Raw genomic sequence first — 25,612 nt, 5'->3', positions numbered from 1 at the left:
AAAAATAAACATTTTATGGATGCATTCTTTGGCTGTGTGTGATTTTTTTTGAGATGAGACACATAAAAAAACGTTCTTTTCACAAACATCACAGTGGATTTTACTCGCATGAACTAACACCGTTTCATACATAATAACATTATTGAAACATTACCAAATCCAATACTTCAGTGACATCACACATCAAGATCATTAAGTGAACACAAATATTTAAAGTTAATAGTTAACAATTATTTGCATACAGTATCATAAGTTATGCACTTGAGATCTGGTTAAGGTGGTAATAATAGACATGTCCGCATCACTCCACGTGTTATAAAGATGTTCTGACAATATTTTAGTACAAGAGGACCTCTAGTGGTTGAGTCTGTAACTTGAGTGTGGTAGACATTTGAGTATGCAGTTTCAGTGTATATATTTTTTTCCATGAGTATGTACTATAATTACAGAGCTTTATGTTTAAAGTTTGCATTAAATTTAGAATTAAAATAACTATATGTAGAGATTGTGTATTTATATCGTATCACATAATGTTGTACACTGTAATACATACACTAAAGTTGAGAAAGGCTTAGCAAATTTGTAGACAAACATTTGGAGATGTTATAAAACCAAAAAAAAGAAAAAAGAATGCGTTGAACACTTTAAAAAACTCAGTTTAAGAACACTAACCTATCTTTAAAACTATACTGATACTCAAATATAGATATTTCAAATATTTCAGCTGATATTATATCCTAGCATATACAGTGCATAGTCATATTGAATATACAATGTCATATTTACATTAGTGACTGCCGCTACAGTTTGTCCAAAGTGAGAACTGAAAAAGTGTTATGCTGTCTCCATGGGACAATTATGTGCCTCAAAATCATCCCTATAAATGATGTGTCATTTGTTGTTTACTCAAGGTAGTATTGTTTCTCCGCAACATGTTTTGAAATCCTCTGTATTTGAGAATGCATAGAGGTTGTGTTCAGTGCTATGCCATTATACAACATAGCATAGCGTGCGACAGCACACCAAAAGCTACAGATGTCAGAAGTAGTAGTGCACCATGATGTTGTTGACATCAGACACAACAAGTGCTTCTCTGTTTGTGGGATCAGTGACTTTTCTTAGATTGAAACGTGAAGCATATCAAAATGTAATAGTGCAAGCAGCAGGATCTCTTACCACATACGGGTTCAGTGCCCACGAAGACCCAGGTTCAAGTCTGGCCTGAGTTAATTTCTCAATCCCACTCCCCATCTCTCTCCCATTCATTTGCTGTCTACTTTCCACTGTCCTATCAATGAAGGCAAGAAAAACCCATAAATAAATCTATTTAGGAAAGTCTCACATGTCCGCGCGTCAGACTACCTCAAGACTCAGACTCCAGCAGGTCAGCCTTGTCCACAAGGTATCCCGGACCCCCGGGCGCTCAAAAGAGTTTTTTGTCTGCTGATGCGGAGGTCACACGCGAGTCACGATGGTGTCGTTCTCCTCCTCAGAAGCCTCCGTGGTGCTCCCCTGGCTGGATCTCCTCCTCAAGTCTGACAAACACAAACATGACGATGCCCAGAAATGCAGAGAGGCAGCATGAATAAATGATCACAAGACGGGGACATTTCATTACAGATGCTTTAATGAAGTCCATACATGTTTTTTTTTTAATCTCCTCCTCGCTAATAATTTGTTTTGATGAGATTCTTGGAGAGGTTGCAACACACACACACACACACACACACACACACACACACACACACACACACACACACACATACACAAACACACACACAGAGACATACACAAGCACAAAGCACCTTTGAAATATCAAACAAGAGTGAGTGTGTTTTTTGTTTGTTTGTTTGTGGCTGTGCCTTAGAAGCATGGCTCCCTCTTGTTACGACGGTAATTAATAACTTATCAAAGTCAGCACTCTCTGCTGCACAAAAGAACTATTAAATATGTGATCAAAGGCAGGGGCTGCATGCGCCACAAAAGGAGACATTTCCTTGCCTCTGCCTATGTTGTCATGGCGATGAAACAATTTTTTTCTTTGTCTTAATTATCTCTTCCTGGGTGTTCCCTGGTCTTTGGTTGTTTTCAGTGTGCTTAAGCATCAGACGATTCAGAGCAGCTGTTTCTTCGCACACAAGATGCCACAAAGCAGCTTAGCCTACCCAGAGGACAGACTGTGAACCTGAACAGACATGTCTTACAACCACTCACATATTCCGTCTCTTTCTGATTCAATCTTATGCTAATATATGGTTACATTGATCTTATTTCTTCCCTACCTCTCTCCTAGTCTCCCTTTTTGTCTGTCTCAAATGCACACACACACACACACACACACACACACACACACACACACACAAACACACACACACACACACACACAAACACACACAAACACACACAAACACACGCACACACACACACACACACACACATGCGCACGCTGCTCACCTGAAAGCCCAAGTTTTTCACAAGAGGAGTTGCAGTTGTGTTTGCGGATGAAGCTCTGAATGGCATCACTTCCCAAATTAGCCGGCCCAAACACCATATCACCAGATGCGCTGAACTCATTATTGGGACAAAGAGGAAAAAACACACAATTAATAATACAGCTATTTCAGATAGCTACAGCCAAGATGTATCTGATCACATAGCCAATAATTACAAAAACACAGAGGCAACTGCTTTCATAGAACATCTTACTTACTCCATTTGAACACTGTTAAAGGATAATTCCGGTATTTAGCAGCAACTAGAGTGGTGGACACAGAAATGTTGACGATGGGTCCTGTCTCGACTTTTTGACTCATTTAGAATCGCCTTTGACTGCTTCAGAGTGGCTGGCAACAGGCATGCACAAACATGTCCTTAAAACAACCCTTAACGTTCGTTTTCAAAACTGTGCAACTCACCGAGTGGTTAGTGGTGTCCGTTGATGATTAAAAACAAATATAACCGTGCAATGTATGATTTCAATCCGTGTTATTTGCTATAGAGGAACTATTTTTTCAGATACCTCACAACCGCGTATAAACTTCCGCTTGATATTTGAGTCTGCCAAAAACAATGGCAAATAAAACACGACAGAAACTGTATATCGCTACCCTTTTTGTTTTGGAACATCAACGAACATCACTAACCACTTGGTGAGTTGCACAGTTTTGAAAATGAACGTTAGGGGTTGTTTTAAGGACATGTTTGTGCATGACTGTAGCCAGCCACTCTGAAGCAGTCAAAGGCGATTCTAAACGAGTCAGAAAGTCGAGACAGGACCCATCGTCAACATTTCTGTGTCCACCACTCTAGTTCATCCAAAACAAACCAGAAAAGGGACTCAAAGTGCTAAATACCGTAATTATCCTTTAACAACAATATATGGTTAAGGTTAGGGGTTGGGATTGAAGATGATGCTCAGTCATTACTCAACAACAATAGACTGAACTTTAATTTACACAAGCCATCTGCAAAGTGTCTGTAAATTCGAATGTCAAGCCATCTGCAAAGTGTCTGTAAATTTGAATGTCAAGCCATCTGTAAAGTCATCTGAACAAGCCGCTTGTAAAGCAGACAATCCAAATGAAGTGTTTCCCACATGTTATATTTCAGTTGATTTCATGAAATGAGTTTATGCTGTTATGCTATGGGTCCTCCATCACAGTACCTTTGGTCATCATCGGCTCGAATGACTGATGGGTCAGTGAGCTCCAGCCCCACACCTGCACAGAGCATCACATGTTATCTTCTATGCCATTTTCAAATACCGTGCTTAAAACAGCGAAACATCACGTTATCAAGTGCTTTAAGTTATCAGACAGCCCGACCGATAAATCAGTGTGTCAATATTATCGGCCGATATTTGCTATTTGCCGATCTATTGGCAAATAAATCGATCGATAATTCGGTTCTACCTAGCTCGAGTCAATTATTGGTCGATAAATCGGTTCTACCTAGCTCGAGTTGCTGCAGCCAACAGCTAGAGCTGCAAGGCAGCTACAGTACTATACTCTGGGGGCATGTTCATGAGCCCCCATGTTCAAGTTGTAAAAAATCAATATTGGCTAATTTATCATTTATCGGTTTCTGAAATTTTTAAATATTGAAATCGGTATCTGTCTTTAAAATCCCATTTCGGTCTGGCTCTAAGTAACACCATCATATCTAACCATGTTCCAATCTGCAGAAGGCTGAGATAATACCTTGCAGGTCCAGGACCAGCAGCTCATGGCAGGAGTACTCATACGTCCAGTGAGAGAAGGCCAGCACTGTGTCCTCCAGACTACAGCAGGACGCGATCTCCTCCCCAGTGTTGTTGTTGTACTTCCGGAAATCTCCGGCCATGTTTCTCTCAATGGTCAGCCACTGGTCATCAGCGTGCCAGTGCACAAGGGACACATCCAGAAACCTGAGGAGTAGTCAGAAAAATAAACTTAACTGACACACAAACAAAAAACATGCAGACCCTTAAAGAAAGCACAGATACATTTTACATACTAGGGGATGCAACATGAAACAAATATACGCTTACAGCTGTGAAAAGACCCCATTACTTTACTTGAAATTGACAGGTTTCCTTTTGTAAATTTCTGCTCAGGACAAAGAGAGTATTTTGGTAGGAATTGACTGTCACAATAAGCAGTTCACAATTATAATAAATGGTGTTGATTTTCTCGGTGATGGAGTAGATTCCTGGCAATGGTGCCAAATCACCTGGGAGAGTATCGCATGCTCTGAGGCTTCAACTGGTTGAAAATATACATGAGCTTCTGGGCAGCTCTCTGCTGTTGGATTTCCTGCAACAAACAAATAAACAGACAAGCCAATAATCCAAGAAAATGAGAGGATCGGCCACTGAACAGGAAGTTTCAGCAAACACGCTTGAGAGCCTAACAACTTTCTTTTACTTGAGACCTGACACTTTGTACATCATGTTTTGGGTCCTTGCAGACTCATGGTGTTGTCCACACTACAACCTCCTCACTATCTGCTGCTACATTGGCTCTGATTCCTAACTAATTTGTTGTCACAAGAATTTAAACTTTCCAAGTCTTCTGCATCTACAGTACAAAGGGTGGAGTACTTTGACCTCACATCAGGTAGATCAATGACATTCTTTATTTCAGTTTACCAGCAGATTATGACACAATCAGCAACTGCTGGATTCTCAAAATATTACTTATAACAGACTGAAAGACAGTAATGTGTGTGCCTTCAATGTCACTGCTGGTGATTCTTACAAATTGGCTGACGTCAAAATTCCATTTCACATGAGGTAAGCTACTGTATATGCCAAATGATCACTCTTGATTAAATGATTAACTTTAAGGTACTCAGTTTGAGCAACTGACTTGCTTGTGGGAAGATTTCAGTACCCGTAAACAAAGATGGAGAGAGGTATCGCTGTGGAAGGCCCTCTGCCACATTCGGACCACCTCTGGATGGAAAGCCTTCACCACGTAAACAACGCCTGGCTTCAGGACGCCCTCCTCAGCCCAGGTGCAGATCACTCGCCAGGCTTGCCGCAGGCCCCCGTCCAGCACCCCCTCATGGGAGAGAGACTGGAGGATGGCAGAGCGCCCTCGAGGAGACCATGAGGACATGCTGAGGGCCCTGCTCCCGGTGCCTCCTCCGTCTGACTGCGTCTCCTCCAAGGTGTAGACAGACACCTCCTCACCGGCTGCCAGCATATAGGACAATGAAATGATGCCTCAAGTCATAGCTGGACACAGAAGTACTGAACACTGGGTACTGGGTGTGGTCAGTGACCAGTAATTTCACACAGGGGTGGAAAACAACAGCTTCAGAAAGTAAAAGTCCCACCAAATGTTAGTTCCAAATATTCCCTAAACCAGCTGATTTCTTACTAGCTCTACAACTCTTCAATCAGGTAGATCAGCTAATTGATTAAATCACCTGTGTTAAGTCCGCAGGTAGAACCAAAACATAGTTAGAACTTGAACTTTCAGAAGCCAACTGTTTCCATCTCTGCCTGTAGAAATGAGTGGACGAGCGTCAGCTTACCCATCAAAGATACTGGTGTGAAGGGAATGGTGTGAGCCAGCCTCATCAAGTTATTGCGCTCCATTGCTGCACAAGCACAAGGAAAACAGGCAGTGAACAACAGAAACAGAAAGGCCAAATACACAAATCAACCAGAGGTGCATTTGCTGAAAGTGTTGTTGAACAAACTAATTGAACAACTACCTTCAGTACACGATAAAGAGTCTATCATTTTGAACAGTATACAGTGACAACTGCCATTTCCACAGTGGTTGTCCAATAACGCATTCTAGACCTGCAGCTCAGTATGCCAACTAACCTGAGTAGTGAGGGTGAAGGTCTTCTGTGGACTGGAAGGTGGCGCCTCTCACTAAAGTCAGGGTCACACATGAAACACATATGTGTACACTAGAGATACATAACAGCAGTGGTTTAAACGTAATATAGATGGTCACTTACCCTCAGATATAGCCCCACTTTGAATCCTACAGAATAGACAAACAGAAAAAAACATACATCTTCATAAATCATAAATCACATTTTGCTGTAAAGGCTTGGTGAGGTCGGCCTGTTATATTGATTATGTTACTGTAGCAGTCATCCAAATCTATTTTGATAAGCCACGTACAGTTCCCATTAAAATGTGTATGTGTACCAGTGTGCATGCGTGCGTGCGTGCGTGCGTTTGAAGACAGCTACTTACGAGGACCTTCGGCTATTTGACCTCGCCCAGCTGCTCCACAAAGACTGACTCGGGCTCCTTGTGTCCTAAAAAAGCCCATAACATGATTCAAGTCCATGCACTTGGCACTTGGAAAACAAATGCAACATTACATTTAAAACCGTCTTACCTGAAAAGATTGAGCAAACCTCTGCAATGAGTCAACATGGTCAAAATCTAGCAAGAATAAAACAAATGAAAAAAGTCATATACTGAAATTCTTTAAGGAGAACTCCTCATACAATTTGCTAGTGTATTGTGAATCTGAAAACCTGCTTTGTGACCCACACCATGCAGATGCAAAGCCCTCCTAACATGCTAGACCTAAATTATGTAAAATGATTCAAGATGTGTTGTATAGTTTTGTTGGCTATGTCTGGTATATTCAGATATCAGCAAGAAGAGAATCCTACTCAGTTGTGAAAGGCTGGCAGAGGTTGAACACTTCCGTAGAGCAGGGAATCTCCCATGGCATCTGCCTCTTTTGTAGCACTCTGAAGTGTGCGAATATAACTCTCTGACCTGTAGGAGAAAATAACTAGTCAGACCCACCACCACCTCCCCGGTCTCACCTTACCATCTCAATATACTGTGGCAAAAATTTGGATCAGCTATATTCGTAAATCGAAATTTGTCTATAAATATTTAAATTACGAACATGTAGGGCTCATAGATAAAATAAACCTGTCTAGGAGAATAGTCAGGATCAGGAAGTAAGCATTTATGTCAATCTTCAGATAGAAGACATGACTTCATATTATTTTCTGTTTTCAACCCAAATCTGCTTTGATATAATGAAGTGGAGTTTTTCTGAGGTATCCTAAGAGGCTCCTACATTTTGTACATTTTCTGTGTTCTCGTCCTGGATTTTCACCGTCTTCCTTCGACAGACTCTTTTCTGACCCTCCAGGGATTCAGTAAGGTCAGCAGACTTGGACAATTCTGATCAAGCAGAAAGAAATCAAACCACAGTCGGACATTCAACAACCTTACAACGCCAATTGGTTTAAAATAAAAAAACCCTACACATATAAAAAATATCATGCATGGATACAGGTCTTATGAGCACCTCTGTTCTGAGTTAATCCAGATGGAGGTGTATCCTGTCCTGTATGGCTCACATGCTCCACACTAGGGCTGTAACCAGCCAGTGCCGTGGGTGGGAGAGAGGCTGGCGGAGCTCCCAGGAAGGCCATGTTCTCCACACTTGCTGAAAGGGAGCGGCTGTGCTGGGAGAACTGCCACCGCTGGAACTTCCCCGACTGAGTCAGTGGGAGCTTATGGTCTCCACTGAAGCCCAGGTTCACCAGGCCCATGTGCCCGCCTCTGTCCGCTGGAGAGTCTGCAAGCAGCACCGCATGGCTGGACGTTCTGGACAAGCTCATTTCAGCGGAGTTACTCAGCTCTTCCTCTTCGTCCTCTTCCTCAATCTCATCGGCAGACTCCTCCTGGCTGGGAGGGAGGTGGAAGTCATGGTGCCAGGCTCTGGGTTGCTGGTGCTGGTCGGCAGTCTCGGAGCTCCAGGGCACCAGCGGGATGCTGGTGCGGGACGGCCCGCACGACCCAAGGGGAGTCCGGTCCCTCCACCCGACTAGATGAGGCAGGGAATCATGAGAGAGCCGGCAGCACCCTGTGGAGAGGACGTCGTTGAGTGACCTCGGGTGCACAGGACGGGGCTTGGATTTCCACTGCTTTTCGCCAGAGTCCTTCTCACTGTCCTCGCTGCTCCTCTGGTCCTGCCACCCCAGTGGTAGAGACTGCTGTCCCATGCCCAGGCTACCCAGAAGGGATGGCGGATGGCTGCTGTAGGGTCTCTGGACCAAGACGTAATGGCTGGGGGGTACGCTGCCACCTCTCGGTAGGCACAAGCTGTGAAGGACTTCCAGATGGGAGCTGCTGATTGGTCTGTGCAGGCCGTATAATGCTGCCCTCTGCTGGTAGTCATCGGAAGCAGCGAGCAGGCTAAGGGTGTCCACCGCCATGGCAGATGTGTCTTGGAGATGACCGAGGTGGGTGTCCAGTGTTTGCAGGCTGTCCTGAATGAAGTGGACTTTCTCAGCCACCTCACCCAGCGATATGGTCATCTCTCCTGTCCTGATTTAGAGAAATAATGGGTCACTTCTGTGCCAGGCAACTTTCAGAAATACAAAATTTGATGAATACAAAAATGTCTAAACCAAATTGTTTTTGCCATCTGATTTGTCACAGGTTTGTGTGCATACTGACAGTTTCATGACAAGATGCTAACCATCTGGTCGCAAAATATACTGATATGAACACATAGGCATTAGGAATATGCACAGTTACTAACTTTGCTGCTGTGTAACAGATCCTGTTGTTTTGGCTAGAGTGCAGGTTTTCATTTTTCTCAAAGAAATATCCTGTCACACATCTCCCTTCAAATTCATGCAATTTCTTCAAGTCGTCACTGGCCAAAAACAGCTCTGTAGAAATGGACACAGTAGACTTGACATCTGCTATGCATGGGGGCATGTCAGTGACCTTCAAAATGACGTCATCTCATTATGATTAATACTTCTTAAAGGTACACTATGCAAGTTTAGGTATTTTTGGCGACTGTAGAGCTCCCTCTAGAGTCACGATATATTTATATTTTACTCTGCTGTTGTAAATAGCAAACTTCTCGTGACCTATCCCCCCTGTACACAATCAAAATGCTTTTGTTGTGGAGGTGAAGGATTAACAACGAGCTATATCTACAGACAAGGTAATGTTTCACGATTCTCGCAAGATTTGTCAGGCCGCCGTTCTTGAAGTTGCATGCCGGGTTTTTCTTGGTAGCGACTCGCTACGTCTATGCTGTATAGCTATGCTAGGTGAACGATTCACCTATTACAAGTTCACTTACCATCAAATTGGATTCGTAAAGATGAAGCAGACGTGGCCTACTGGTTAGCACTTCGGACCTGTAACCAGAGGGTTGCCGGTTCGAACTCCGACCAGTAGGCACGGCTGAAGTGCCCTTGAGCAAGGCACCTAACCCCTCACTTCTCCCCGAGCGCCGCTGTTGATGCAGGCAGCTCACTGTGCCGGGATTAGTGTGTGCTTCACCTCACTGTGTGTACACTGTGTGCTGTGTCTGTTTCACTAATTCACGGATTGGGATAAATGCAGAGACCAAATTTCCCTCACGGGATCAAAAGAGTATATATACTTACTTATACTTATACTTAAAGGTGAAAAACTTGCATAGTGTACCTTAAATATCTCTCTTCCTCCTTGTAATCTATACTTACTATTGGGTAAGAGGTCATCTGTAAGCTATATGTGAAAACACCACAGAGTTTGAGAATGAAAACAGTTGCTACTTTCACAACTGAGTACTAACAAGGTCCAAGTGTACTTGAGGTCATTACTTGAGCAAACCATGATTAAGATCCAGAATCAAATAAGCACTATTATATGACATCTGTATTGGCATATTATCTTATCTTACGTTATTTGGTGCATTTTTTGAACGTGTAATCAGACTTGTTCAGAGTTTATTCCCAGTTGATGATGTTTTATTACTTTCCCATTACTCACTCAGCCCAGAGTCTTGCTCTTGCTCCGAAGTTCCCAGGCTCTTTCTGCAGACTCTCCTCACGTACAGGGTCATGTGACTGAGCAGGATGAGGGGTGGCGGCAGCCACGGCTTCTCCTGATAGGTCATGATGTAACGGTAGCGGTTATACTGCCACAGCTGGTTGGAGATGGACTTCATGTCAAAGTACACATTACTGTCAAATTAGAGTAAATTAAACAAATTAGAGTAAATTACATTATACATTGAGTATATCTAATGCCAAATTGGACAATACATTTAAAGAGTTGTCAAGGTACACTATGCAAGATTGTCAACTTAAAGGTACACTATGCAAATCAAAATAGACTTAAAGGTACACTATGCATATCAAAATAGACTGGGCAGACTGAGCAAATCTGTAGATGGAAAAATGTGATAATCTCAAAAAACTGGTTTAAAGTCCGTACTTGAAGAAAGCTATGAGGATGTTGACCATGATGATGTACTGGAAGAAGAGGTACACAGCCTGGAGGAATGGAGTAATGAAGGCACCGGGAACACAAGTGGCATTTTTATCTGCACAGGCTGGGACACCACGAAAAGAGAAACACATAGTCACTCCTTGGACACCAGAGAAAGAAAGTGCAAAGTCGCAGTGACTCCTTCAGACCACATACCATCACCACACCATTACAACATTTGTTACATTTCAGAGGATATGACATGTGACTCACAATCAATTTCACCGGCGTAAACCTCTCCGAAGATCATCCAATAGGGTTGGAAGACCACGTCTTTAGCCAGAGTCCAGGATGGATCCTCGTTAGGAGAGAGGATGGCCTTCCGGGAAACGCCAAAACTCAAAAGAACGATGGCCATCATGATCACAATGAAAAACATGTTGCTGGTCTGCAGACATGCCCAAAGGTACAATGGAACAATACTGAGTCTGTGCAGTTCACTGGTGTTTGCAATAATATATCAGAGAGTATTAAATGTCACAATGTAATTCTCTCACTATTTTTTAGATCAAGGGCATAATTATTAATAGGTGTTCATAGGTGCATTTACACATTCAGGTGGAGGTGAACAAGCTCACCATCTTTGTGATCATAGTGAGGTAAGGACCAGCATGCTGATTGACAGCCAGCAGGTCCAGGACCCGGACAAACCAGAAGATTACATCCAGGCAGTAGACGATGTGCCCAGCCGCCAGCCACGATGGGTCGCACCGCAGCGCCAACCCCGCCAGGAAGAGGGAGATGGCGACAAAGTCGGAGACGTTCCAGTACTCGCTGAACCACACCTTCAGTTTCTTGCTTAATTTTCTAGGCTCTGACATCAACACCTGTCAATATAAGAACAAGTCAAAGGAAACAGCAAAGGAAACCACTTTGTGTTAGCATAGCATTGAAAACAGTCAGGTAAAAAGGTCAACTTTGTGTGAGTAATACAAATAAAGAACACAGATAAACTTGTTTTATGAACTATGTTTAAGCTGTTGCACTGATGTCTGATAAAAGGCGATAATTAAGATAAAACATTAAAGAGAGCGTCTCTGGCAGAATGTGTTACAGCTGGGAAAGCTCCAAAGTCACATGAGATACAGTGTCATTCAGCTGCTGGAATTGGGGTGAATGAGTAGCAAAAGAATCATAAAATCATATCAACATAAAGGTAAAACTCTATGGCCTTTGAGACCGGCACGCACACTATAGTGGAATTCGAGGAATACGTTTACTCTTTAATGGAAGCCTATATGGGACATTCTGTCTTCTGTCATTATTTTCCCTCTACTTTTGGTGTTGATGTCTCATTTTGAAGCTAGATCTGTTTTTCCTGCACTTCCAATGACTGCTCCTAGCGATAGACTATTTCTGAGTAGTTTTTGATAGTAGTCAAAGTGAAGAACATGACATGCTGTTGGAATGTGTATCATATTAAAGGCAACCTTCATAGTTTTTTGTTTTCAAAATCATTTTGATGGCACATTACCATCGAAAAACATAGACTGGAAAAAGCTACACTTACCCCAGTAATGTCCGAATGACTGAATAAAAAACTTTATCCTGCAGAGGAGTTGCTGCCTACATCTCGTGACAGTGTTTCTTCAGCTAAGCTTTATATGCGCCTTTCGCTATAGACCAGGGGCCGTATTCACAAAGAATTTTAAGGCTAAAAGTAGCTCCTAAGTGGCGAATTTAGGAGCAACTCCTAAAAATAATGGGCGTGTCACTCCTAACTTTAGGACTTACTTTTCACTAAAAGTAATTCACGAAGCATTTTAGACCTAAAAGTAGCACCTAAGTCTGGGACAGCCTAAAAGAAGTCGAGACTCTAAGACCTATTCATAAACAGCTTTTTGTGCATTTCACGTTGCGATGTTTTGAAATGGGTATGCGCAACAGGAGCTTCCAATCGCGAGGGAACAATTTTGCATTGTAGGCATAAAAGGGATGCTATAATGCCACCAACAACAACCAAAACTACTCATTGTCAACATGTAAATTAAATGTAATGTTTCATTGTGAATCAAATTAAAATGTTCTCCTCTTTGCAAACGTAGGCATATGGTGACAGATTAATTTAATAATGTTGCAAAGATAGCCTAGCCTACTGCATCAATCCGTAGGCCTATGTTTTATTAGGCTACTAGGCTATTTGTTTTGTCTTACTCTTTATCCATTTAGGCTAGGCCATTTTATTCAGTTATTCATCATCTTCCGTCCTTCGCACTACTTGAGTAGCGCACGCATTCTCAGACCTGTCACCTGTCACTCATCATTGTAAGGTGTTTGGAATCATTCCCGCGTTACAATCATCAGCCAATCAAGGTGGTCACTTCAGTCAAGCTCGTGCATGAGTAATGACGTCATCTATAGCAACGAAGACTCACTCTTAGTTTAGGAGTTGTAATTTTTCCTTACTAAGAGTAGATCTGAAAGGCTTTGTGAATAACTTTTAAGAGAAAACTCCTAGCTAAAATCTTTTAGTGCGATTTAGGAGTACTCCTAGTGGTAAGATAAAAGGCTTTGTGAATACGGCCCCTGGTTTTTCTTGGTAATTAGCGTAATGCTTTTTAGATGGTGTAAGATAGCAATTTTTAGATCATGCACCAAACCACACCTTATGTTGTTAATTGCCACACCCCTGGGCGCATTGTTTAATAAAAGTGAAGTGTAAGATAGGAAAAAGCTTTTCGTCGAGATAATAGGCTTTATGCTGGGTTTTGCGTCGCAAAAATCGGGCCCTTAGACCGTTTATTATTGTGCTTCTCAACCAGAGGGGGACCCTGAGAGCAAATCTAGTTAAGGGTGCCTTTAAAGGTAAACAAACACATTCTGCTAAAAAACATCTACTTTATGGCCCTTGGTGACGTCTCTTTCTCACCTCTCTGGCCTTCTCCACTGCTGTTGACATGATGTAAGCAATGACCAGCCATTCCTGAGGACTCGGATGATCCTCCATCCTCACCAGGACCGTGTAGGAGAACAGCATGAGGAAAGCCAAGTAGGACATCTGCAAAACGAACCATGACAACAGAGAAAGATATAAGAAGATAGAAGTGCTTATTCATGATCTACTATTGTGCTCTGTCATTATGATGTCTTATAATGTCTGTTTGATGCAGCAGTGTTCTAGTCTAGCAACTCTCCGTTGGCTTGTGAGCTCCAGAAATCGAAACTCAATCAGGCCAATGAAATCGTGTATAGAGTCGTTAGGTGGGCTTAACATAATGATTGATGGCAGAGTTGCAACGGTTTGCCTTGAATTCCCTACTACTTGAAAACAAATAAATTGGATGTTGCTGTTGGCGAACAGTGTGACACGAGTTAAGCTTTTATTAAGTTGGCAAACGTTTGAACTAGCCAACTAGCTCCGCTGGTGGGAAACGCATGGGACTCATAGCGCTGCCGCTGTCCTATTGCGTGCAGAGGGAATTTGAAAGACAACTGATTATCCCGCCCCTCGGACTGACCACTGCGAAAAGTGAGTGCCCAGACTCTACATTTTAATGTGGGTCTGGCTCGTCATCCAAGATCATGTCCTCCTTTGGGAGAAGAATAAAGTCACCTCAACACTATAGAAAGACATACTGTCTGCTGAAACACAGATAACATATGCAAAGGTGAGATGTGCGCTTACGGTGTGGAACCAGAATTTGACCACAGGAGCATTGTAGAAGTCATACAACTTCTGTGGCCACTGAATCCACTGTGAGAAGAGATCTGAGGAGCATTCCTGGCGTTCTGACGCTTTCTCGGCATCGTACCCCTGTGAAAGACCCAACGGCTGCATTCAAACTCATACAAGGAAGCCATTGGACAAATTGCATTTCTATATTCTAGCTATCAGGAAATATTTCTACACCAGATCTCCACTCTACTGGTACTGCAGATGATCAGTACTTACTGCCTTTGCTGTTCCTTGTGATTCGTTTGCGTCAAGGCCGCGATTGTCTAATCCAAAGTGCATTGCTTCCTGGGATTGAGGAACATGTGACATCTCCGCCTGGCTCTTAAACTCTAACAGCTGAATGGACACTGGTACCAGGATGCACAGGATGATCTGTTGCATTCATGTTCACCCACATAAACACAAAACACACATCCACATGCATATCAATAATGCAATACATACAATATATTTATAGTGTGCCCAAAACAATTACATATACATACATGTGCGTACACTGCACATACATATGCTAATGAATGATACATAAGAAACACAGCCCTGCACAAGCACATACATACTCAAGCACTAACATACTCACACACACACGCGCACGCACACACACACACATGCACGCACACACACACACAAACATCACCCTCAGCTATATGGATCTAGAGGAAGTCTGGTAATTACTGCAGGTCTGGTAATTAGTCAAAACAGCATACACAAGCTAGAACAACACAAGTGCAGACATTTGATAAATTTCCATGTTTTAAAAAGTCCTTCCCAGTGTTTTGTGTATTTTATGTCTACTGCCTAGATTTACCAATCAGCTCAGCTCCAGGAGGTAGAGCCCACTGTGACTTCCCTTGTTATAATCTCGTTTCACTGTCTTCATTAAAGCTAGCTGTGTTATATACAGTTTTATATAATCATTCTTTTATTTTTTGTTATAGGAACAGGAATATAGAAACAGCAGTCATATTCAAGTGTAGTTTACGATTGTATTAATACAATTTCATTTTTTACAATTTAATCAAACACACCACTGGTCACTTCCACAGCTGAATTACAATATTAATGATCCCAACATGTTAAGCAGACCAGCATGCCACCTCCCTGCCCCTCCTTCACCTTAAACCAGGAGTTCTTCCTCATGTTGAGTCGGCCCACCCACAGGTCAGTCAGCAGCATCTGGGTGCAAGAGTGGGCCACGAAGGACCTCAGGCCGGACGACACGGCCATCTGTAGGCAGGTAAAGTGGCTCCAGTCCTTCATCTCGGATGTTAGCAGCTTCATAGCCATGCGCTCATTCTCCCGGAAGGCCTTGTCCAGCAGGCCCACGGCCAGCTGCCCAAACTCTCTGGGGAAGTAAGGACTCAGTGAGGGGGATCAGTTAAAAGTGAGCTAGCATTCCCAGCTCACAGAATGCTCTGCACATTATGCATACAGTCTGTATAGTTGTACAAAATGTGCTGTTCACGAAGTTAATTCACCTTAGAAATTAACTTCTTTTGTTTGACATCATACAGAACATACCGGTATGTGTTTCTGTGAATTGATGTGTGTAGTGAATGTGGTGTGTGCGCACTAACAGTGAGTTATTCTTCAGCTGATCCGTGAGGCTGTCGGCCATGTTGCTCTCCTTGGCCTCAGTGGCCATGGCGCGGTAGAGTTTGCAGGCCACTACGGCCCTGGCCATGGCCTCCTCCCCGTGCTGCCACAGGAAGAGCGCCATCTGCTGGCGACGTTTCAGCACTGCCCACACAAACAGGTCATTGAAGTTGTAAACGTAGAGAGCAGGCTCACTCAGCTCGGTGCTCGGACCCACCTTCAGCTCAGACGGAGTGTCCCTTTTCTCCTAAAACAACATCGCACAAGCACAGCAGAAAATGGGTTTTGTGATGCACACTAATGTTAACAACCTAAAACAATTTACAAACAAATGACTTTCTATTAGGGCAATATCTAATCTTTTTGCAGTATACTACAGATCAGACTACCGTATTCAGCATTTACATTTACATTTATCCATTTGGCAGACACTTTTGCAAAGGCCATTCTCCCTACAGCAACTCGGGGCCTTGCTCAAGGGTGGAAGCCGGGAATTGAACACACAACTTTGCAGGCCCTGCTTCTTAGACACTATCCTACCACCACCACACAATCAGGAATTACTTTACAGTAAACACTTACATCACCTGTTACTATCTGCTGTGCTACTTTAGGTCTAGTTTTAGCGACTCGTATGTGACTGAATCTGGTTAACTGTGACGAGTTACAAACCCCATATCTGGACAAAACCTAAACAGCTCAGAGGCAAACATAAACACAGAGAAGAATGACGTTTTGACAGACTTTGTGTTTGTACGGCTGGGCAGTGCGGAAGAAGTGCGGTCGGAGAGGCATCTCGGCTGAGGGTCCCGCAGAAGAGAAGCCTCCTCCCTGTCCAAAGTGACCTGAGCTCTCTGGAGTGTTCCGCTAAAACGGCAGCAAAGAGCCTTGTGACTTTGTAGAAGTGATCTGTTTGAAAGGATGCACCTTCCCAGTCTTTGTATGTTGTACTAAACCTAGTTTTAGAAGTAAGCATGGCCTTCATCGGAGCATGATGAAGCATGATGCTCTGATGAAGGCCATGCAGCGGAAGCGGAGGCATGTTTGTTTTTGACCTTGCCAGAAATAAACAAGTAACATAGAGATTAGTTTTTCCAAGATCGTGTATGCAACCTCATTACCTTGTGGCTTTGTTTTGGCCAGGAGAATGAATACATAAGGCTCTTCTATTTTTACCAAAATGGCATCATTTATCATATTGCCCAAATTACCCAGATTTGCCCTGGAGATCAAACCTTCAAAAACAAACGTACACAGTCATGGTCCTCACCTGAGTGCACAGACGACTGTAGACGGCTCGGAAGTTCTTGCGCGTGTAAGAGCTGCGGTAGGCTCCACCAATCAGATACTCAATCAGCAGGCCCACATCTATCAAGGAGATCCTGTACCCAGCTGGGAGGTGAGCCTGTGAAGGCGCAAGCAGACATGCTGCATAACATGGGCACAACAGAAAGAGAATAACATCCACAGTATTCTGATATGTGCAGGACATTTCCTTAGTGAAAAACATACTAAAGACAAATTTAACATTTCAATTATTGGGCAATTCTACTTAAAAGCCTGTACCTTTTTGACATCCTCAATTAAGTGGTGAAGAAAAGTATCTGTTGGACCCTGGTGCTATGAGAAAGAGAGAGGTAAATGCATTAAATATGCAATGCAAATACATTTCTTTTAATGAAGTAGCATTAGTAGCATCTCTCGTCTCTATTGGCGCTGTCTTTTTGCATGGAAAACTGGGCATATGACAACACAAACACAATACAGATCAATACATTTTTAAATGTAACACTTGAAATCATAGGGTCAGTTTGCTGGGTGTGATTGAAAAATTAAGTCATCTGTCAAAGGTAATGCCAGTGCCATCACAGCTAAAATGCTACCTTTCTGTCAAGAACAGATTTTGGGGATAATATATGATGACGGATATGGCTGATTACCGTATTGTAAAGTTCCTCCAGACGGGAAACAGTCAGAAAGCGGGTCATCGTCATGCCATTCTCAATTAGCAACTTCACAAAACCCACACGGTCCATGACCAGAGCATCCAGCATGGCCTGCTCCAGAGAGCCTACCTACAGACACATGAAAGCAGACACAGACACAGGCACACCAACATCAACACACAAAACATACACAAAGAGGCATATCAGTCAATAGCAACAGACAGCTACATTTCCACCATCTAGATGTATGGGTGTATAAAACAGAAATGCTAAGCAAAAGTCTGTCTGTGTAAGTATCCCCTCTATTTTGTGTCAATCTTTTAGACTTGTTAATTAATTTACTGACTAATTAGATAATTAAGAGTAATTCCTGAACCAGGGAATGGAACTAAAAAGCAAAAAAATCAACACCTCATGATGTGGCTAAAGTAAACGCAGAGACATGTACAGTAATCACTGCACTCTCCTGCCTCTGTTAAGCGCTGGGCCTAACCGCAGTGGTACCTGCCAGTGCTGTCCGTACACCAGGATGTGTTTTTTGGCCACGTCTGCTCTGTCCCAGGCCAGAGCGATGCTCAGCTGCTCTAGGGATGTGGCATTCATGCCTGACAGAGGCAGGGTCACAACACACAACACACAACACACAACACACAACACACAACAGGGTCATGTAAAGCAGAACACAGATGAAGTATGAAAATAATTTCCAATGAATTGATCATCACTCTAAGAGACTCAGTGAGACATGTTTGTGAAGTGAGACTGTTTAGAATACATTTAAGTGGGTGGACTTCACTTATATTGTTTCTGTTGTCAACACATTTGATCTGACTAACTATTTACCTATTTGCATTAGGCTAACTCAATTTTGAAGAAGGGTCTAGTTAATGTAATGGTATTGGCTCATGATTGTGTCAGGGGATTCGTGGTGGTGATGAAAATAAAATGTCAGGTTATTTTACCTTTTAGTGAGGCTGTCAAAATGGCCACATCTGCATCAGGCTGATCCTCAGAGTCACAGTCAAAAACTGTGACCTGGTTTGAGAGACAAGAAGAGGAATGGCTAATATGAACTCTTATGCAGACAAGAAACAAACCAAAAAATGGTCAAAAAAAGTACAATGGAGATTGTTGGAAGATTTGATGGAGCTGCTCTCAAACTTGTTATGAATGTAAACACAGCCTCCAGAACTGTACACACTGTTTACTGAATAACTCTAGAGAGGTGACCTTTACTCGTCCGTCCAGAAACATTTCACAACACAACCCACTGGTCTGCGCCTTCTCATTTTCATTCCTTTGTGGTTCCCTCTTAATCTTGAGATGCTAAGCAATGGAAACAGGAAAACACCCACCCCCCTCAGAGCAGTCATTTAACTTTCCTCCACTGCAGAAACCCAGTGCAGTTCTTATGGGTTTCTCCCCTTCACCCATCTCCTACAGCACTCCTCTCTGAGTGATTCACATCCAATCAAAGCATTGGCGTGTCCAGGGAGCAAATTAATCCCCACACTTCTATTAATATGGAAATATGCTTCACGGCCCATCATTCCAATTAGTCCTCCACACTCTTAATTTAGAAACGCAAGAACTAAAAAGAAAAAGAAAGACAGAGAGAAAGAAAGAGGGAGGGAGGGAGAGACAGAGCATGTGACGGCTGGGTGTGGCCAAACTCAAGCATTCTGTTTGATGGAGATTTGAACGTGGGGGGGCTCACAGCTCCATGACTGGAGTGCTGAGACCCAGTGCACAGCAGGCGTCACTGGCACACACAACAATGCCAACACTGTGCTCTCAACACAGGGAGAGATGAAGAGGAGGAGAGGAGGAGAGGAGGAGAGGAGGGGGGAGACGGAGGGAGAACTTGGTGATTGAATGAGAATGAGAATGAGAATGAGGAAAGGATGACAAAAAGAGGAATCAAGAGGAAAGGAAAGATGCAACAACACTGATGAAATAAGTGTATAATACGTTTTTATATATTATATTAACATTATAATGTTTCAGTGAGTCCCAAGGCTCACAATATACTCACAATATACAATACACCCCCCCCCCCCCCCCCTCCAATATTCACCAATGCTCAAAATCCACAATGCCACAATAGTATCACTCACTGTGACACTCAGTGTCCAAAATAATAATTTGTAATCCCAAACTGGACAATGTAAATATATATGCTAAATGGTTAAAGAGAGAGGAAAGGGGAAAGCAGAGGTGAGATGATCTAAGTTAAGTGAAGAAACCTGATCACAGAAAAAAGGAGAAACCCCTGGCTTGCCTTGCACAGTACTCCTCCCTTAGTCTTAATTCTGTTTTAGTCTTGAGCCATTGCTTACTGTATGTGAAAGGCCTAAGAATGCCATGAAACCATGAAATACCCATTGAAAAAAGGGATACAGATTGGGGACCAGTATGCAATGCCGTCTCTCTCTCGGTCCTTTATCTCCTGTAGCATTTGATTAAGTTTAATACTACCTACTACAAACTGAACTTAACAATTAAATACATTCTTTACCCAAAATGCCTTTTCCTAAATGGGTCAGTTATAAAAACACATGGGGTTGTAGTAGCAACCTGACTGTGACGTACAGTAGCACACACTGTTCTGCTTGGTAATGTTTATGAGAAGAGAAGCCTAAAAATGCCCACAGGAAAGGGAAGTGATGAGATGAGATAAGATAAATGAGAATGTGAGTGTGGGTGTGTTTGTGTGTACAGTAGATGACGTTGTTAACATCAGTGAGACAAAAAGATCAAATAGCTCTTCACTGAATGTCCTGGATGTCTGTGACTCTGGTGAGAGGTTTGAGCTCACAGCTTGGAGCTTGCTGAAGTTGACTAAAAGTGTACCGAGTTAGAATCCATACCCTTGTGCATTCATATTATGTGTGTCATTGTGCATGTGTACTCTTGCATACAGCCTACATACGTACAGCCTCCCTGTGGTCCATGCAGTCCATGAGGAGACTGTAGAGTTCACTGGCCTCCCTCTTGTCCATGCTGAACATGTCCTGGATCCTCAGGAGGAGGTCGTCTTTAATGTCCCTATCCATCTGTCTACGCATACACAAAGACATGCACTCTTAAATATTGCATAGGATGTGAAACACATAGAATTTATACACATCCAAACATACCAGCACACATATAGACACACAAATATGCATGCACACATACACACACAGCATGCGGCTAAAATAGAGTGAGCATAGATCACCTGTCTTCAGCGGTCTGTTTGTGCACGAATGCCAGCAGGTCGGCTGCCCTCCCAGTGCCCTCAAACACAACGACGGGCACTGGGGGAGAACTTTTCACATACTCCAGCACTAGAGACAGGATGCCCGGACCACCCTCTACCACCACACACACCACAGGAACACCCTGGGACAGTCCTGACAACACACACACACACACACACTCTCAAACACTCATGACATGCACATGCAGAGCTGCAAAAAGCATGAAAACCACTGATGTATCTATAACACACTTGCAACAAACATCAACAACAATCAAGATACTGAGCAGCATTTTGAATGAATATGCAAATATAAATCATGCATATATGCATGTATGTATGTATATGTCTACATATACATACTGTACATATACATTCTCTGTGTTTGCGTGGCACAGTAGCAGTGGCCTCATTACATAAAGCAAACCCACTCACTTGGGTGAATCTTCTGCGAGCGGATGTGATGCTCGAGTCTCTTCCTCAGATCCAGTTGTCCGCCATTTTTTCCCAGAGTGCCATCGTCCACGAGCAGGAAGTGGGAGTGGAAGCCGTTTAAACAGGCCCGCTTGCTCAGTGGGTTCCCCACAGTCTGATAGGGCCTAAGCACCTGACACAGGAGAAGGCCACATGTAACAGAGACACAGCAACAACACAGTACTGCACAAAAGAGGAACTACAGTACAGGGCATGAAAGAGAGAGAGTAGGGAGTGTGCAAACTCTCCATGTCATGTTGAACTTACATCTTTCCCTATGAGGTCAGTGTGGTTCTCAATGGCTCCCCAAGGTGTGATTCCCAAAGTGTTCCTCTTGCACAGGTCATGGGTGCCATACTCTTTCATGGCTTCCCCAACGTACCTGGACACACCTGTAACACAAGGAACACTGATAATACTCACTTCAGAAACACAATGTCCCAGCACATCCGCAACAGAGTCCTACAGCAAAAGCCATAATAATACTCATCTTTCATAATTTCATAATTTCAGTCTTCAACAAGTGGAAATAAACTGGGTACCCCATATGCACTTTAAGTCAGTCAAGGGAAGATATGGATATAACCTGACAGGTTCATTTTACCTGGCTGCAATCTTTCCTTAGATGATGACACTCACCTGTGTTGATGCCATCTGTGAATATCCAAGCCCCTGTGCTCTCCGCTGCCTGGATGAGCCCCTTGCAGAAAGCCTGTGACACCTTGAGGGGCAGAGCGAAGTTCTCGGCCCCGCCATGGACAGAGATCACCAGCTTGGGCAGCTCCATCTGCCACTCACGCAGCATCAGGTGGACAAGTTGCTCCGTTCTGGTGTCACATGATAGCCTCACATACTGCAGGTGGGAATACAGGTGTATACTATGCTACTATTTACAGTACTGCCACATGCTATTTTTACTCATTCAAACAACCAATCAATCAATTAGAAACTGGACTAAAATAAGGATAGAAAAACATCTTTGACCACTGACCACCATTCATCTATCACTCACCTTGGCCCGACAAGACCTCTTTGCGCTATCCTGGAAGTCTATCGTGCCAAAGGCGTCTGTTGGACTGGTTTTGGTGTGGAGCTCCACAGACCACTCCCCAGCATCTTGGGTGAGCTCTGTCTGGGTGAGGCTCAGGGTCCTGGGTGTGAATGCCAGGTGATCCCCTATAAGCCTCCCACAACAGCACCTGGGGAGGTCAAGAACTTATCAGGGCACAGATCTGAAACTGATCTGAAATATGAATTGAATTGATGATGCTTGAGATTGAGACAATTACAAAAATGACAAATCAATATACCTGATTAGATTTTGGCACACCTGACAAACTTATCAGGGCACAGATCTGAAACTGATCTGAAATATGAATTGAATTGATGATGCTTGAGATTGAGACAATTACAAAAATGACAAATCAATATACCTGATTAGATTTTGGCACACCTGACAAACTGAAGAACATCTGTAAAAAAAAAAGAAAAATATTTTACAAGTATTTTATTACACTGTCAATATATTCTACTTTATGAGCCATGGTAAAATAAGTCTATTGGACCTGTGGGTGTCCCGGGATGCTGGAAGGAATTTCACACATTCTCTCTTGAAGAAGGTTCCCGCAATCCAAGTCTTACTAGCCTTAAATAAGAAGAAAAATCAGAGAGACAGTAACTTCTCCAAACTCCCAAAAGGAGATCATTAACTCATTCCAAATGACATATGTTTTTTTCAATGCTGAGTATGGAGAAAATATGTCACTACCTGTATTTTCACAGACTAGCTCAGTATGCAAACAAATCTCAGATAAATTTGACTCTGAATACAGTGGGATTCTTTTGTGTAGCATAATCATGCTGACAGAATTACACAGTAGAAGCATGAGTAGAAGTCATAGCCTACTGGCTCCCACGAGTTCTTATGGGCGTCCTCAAATGTTTCAGAACTTTAAACAAAGAAATTTGGTTGGAAAAAAGTCATTCACAGGAAGCATGCACACACATCCCTTTCCTGGTATTGCACGAATGAATTACACTCCATGCATTCACACCACCAACCTCCATTAGTCCACACCCACCTTGCTAGACATGAGAAGCATGAGAAACAAAGTTTCCGGTTAGAATATGTTGGTCCCAAAATATCATCGCTACATACCGGCATCACTGTTTACTCATTGGGAGGGAGGAAGTGATATGAGTGTCTGTTTCCACTGCTTGATCAGGTAGGAAAGCTCGGAGAGCTGAAAGCAAGAGCGAAAGAACAGTTCATGCTTATTCGTCTTAAGGCATAGTCTATGGACCTAAGTGCGCTATTTCCTCCCTGAATAAAGGGATTTTACAACAGATTTTGAGAATAGCCCAAGGGCTACTGATATGACATTTTAACTGACTAACACTTACAAACAGCCTATCTATTGCCATTTGTCAACTTGTTTGTGGTTAAACTGACACCCTATAAACAATTAAACGTCTAATAACTCTTTTATTACTAATATGTAATATATTTCATTCAGTCAGTGGTGCTAACCTGTAAAGCTGATCATTTACTTTTCTGCCGCATGTCAGAATTCGAGGAATTAGCCTACCTCAATTTGTCATGTCTATCTCTGCCTGTCTGCCACATACGTGAGTTTTGCCAGAATAAGTATAGGAGCCTATGCTACTGCTGTAGAAATGAGTGGGTGGGTGGGATTTCCCGCTAAAGTGGCGTCATTAAAAAAAACGTATGTGCATGGCAAAACAAATTTAAAACCCCATATCAAACAACCCAAAACGAGTTCTAGCCCCATCACATCACATCCCGTAGGCTACTTTAAGACTGTATAAAATCGCATTTGTCTAAGGTTACGTTAAACCCCTTTACGAAGTTTTTAGATATGAATGCTAGTTTCAAGATTTCTCCTCTCCGATGCATTTACTGATAGACTACTCGTTGATTAGATATATCAGCTGACACAAAGACGCTAAACTAAACACGTCAAGACCTACCATACAGCTTGTCGGACCGCGCTGTGTTAGTGCATCTGGTAGAGTGCACTGCGCGTCTATCAGCTCAGTGCTTGATCACTTATCTGGTGTCCAATTATCAACGTCCAAAGTTCATTGACGGCAGCTCATTCATGCTTCACTCGCCACAGGCATTATAAATAATTGTTGCAAAATCCCATGAACCCAGTTAACAATTTATGTTTCCCAGAACGTTCTGGGAACCTTACACTCTAAAAACTACTGGGTTGGAAACGACCCAAATTGAGTCACTATGGGACAGCAAACATGTTGGGTTAGAATGACCCAGCAAGATGGGTTGGTAATTTAACCCAACTTGTGGGTAGCTTAATAAACCCAGATATTGGGTTATTCTGACAGGGATGTTGGGTTACAGTGACCCAGAAAATGGGCATGTCCTTTTAACCCAAGAATGGTTTACATTCACCTATTTAGTTGGGTTCATTTGACCCATCAATTATGTTGAATTATGTTATGCTCATTTTTTAGATTGCGGGTTATAAGCATATAAGCCATTTAAAGAAGCAAACAAGTTTAAAGAATATAATACTGACAATTTTGAACAAATTACTCACTTAGTACTTCATCATCATTACTCATCTATCACTAGGCTACTACTTATGTTTACGTTTTTTTTTTTCAGGAGCCAAAACATTACACATTTACTCTTTACTAATATAATGAGATGTAATGAAGAAAAACTTAAATCTTAAATTAAATTGATTTAAAATGCATAAAAAGTTAAAAACCAGGAAAAAGCAGTCATCATACCAGAACAAATAGATAAAAATAGATAACAGAGCGAACATTTAAAGTGAACCATAAACCCGGGGACCCGGTTCAGTTTCAGCACAGTCCTTCCAGTCTTTCTCTCCCAGTCGCTTTCTTATTTAATCCAAACA

At 42.6% G+C, this 25,612-nt stretch overlaps 1 protein-coding gene across 3 annotated transcripts; it reads right to left on the bottom strand.

Moving 5' to 3' along the window:
* Positions 1 to 76: 76 nt before the first annotated feature.
* On the bottom strand, positions 77 to 24,773 carry trpm6 (transient receptor potential cation channel, subfamily M, member 6). Of its 3 annotated transcripts, none has more exons than XM_042102408.1 (40): positions 24,693 to 24,773; positions 23,860 to 23,944; positions 23,267 to 23,346; positions 23,135 to 23,173; positions 22,714 to 22,900; positions 22,341 to 22,554; positions 21,969 to 22,093; positions 21,663 to 21,834; positions 21,207 to 21,381; positions 20,923 to 21,046; positions 18,949 to 19,021; positions 18,491 to 18,591; positions 17,981 to 18,115; positions 17,607 to 17,660; positions 17,311 to 17,445; positions 16,785 to 16,907; positions 16,022 to 16,287; positions 15,561 to 15,789; positions 14,661 to 14,816; positions 14,394 to 14,522; positions 13,638 to 13,766; positions 11,347 to 11,595; positions 10,982 to 11,156; positions 10,715 to 10,832; positions 10,268 to 10,461; positions 9,033 to 9,165; positions 7,791 to 8,815; positions 7,566 to 7,663; positions 7,135 to 7,243; positions 6,852 to 6,898; positions 6,704 to 6,768; positions 6,460 to 6,485; positions 6,320 to 6,370; positions 6,022 to 6,087; positions 5,373 to 5,677; positions 4,711 to 4,793; positions 4,200 to 4,405; positions 3,665 to 3,719; positions 2,455 to 2,564; positions 77 to 1,535 (listed from the first exon to the last, which is right to left on the bottom strand). In XM_042102408.1, the coding sequence occupies exons 2-40, from the start codon at positions 23,863 to 23,865 to the stop codon at positions 1,456 to 1,458; spliced, it is 5,847 nt and encodes a 1,948-aa protein (XP_041958342.1). In that variant the 5' UTR covers positions 23,866 to 23,944; positions 24,693 to 24,773; the 3' UTR covers positions 77 to 1,455. The 3 variants fall into 3 exon arrangements, with proteins under 3 accessions (XP_041958342.1, XP_041958341.1, XP_041958343.1); XM_042102407.1 differs by lacking the exon at positions 24,693 to 24,773 and adding an exon at positions 24,290 to 24,372 and having other exon boundaries at positions 7,557 to 7,663; XM_042102409.1 differs by lacking the exon at positions 16,785 to 16,907 and having other exon boundaries at positions 7,557 to 7,663.
* Positions 24,774 to 25,612: the final 839 nt, after the last annotated feature.

Source organism: Alosa sapidissima, chromosome 8 (assembly GCF_018492685.1).
Source record: "Alosa sapidissima isolate fAloSap1 chromosome 8, fAloSap1.pri, whole genome shotgun sequence".
NCBI lineage: Eukaryota > Metazoa > Chordata > Actinopteri > Clupeiformes > Clupeidae > Alosa > Alosa sapidissima.
This window is presented reverse-complemented; position numbering and strand designations above follow the sequence as displayed.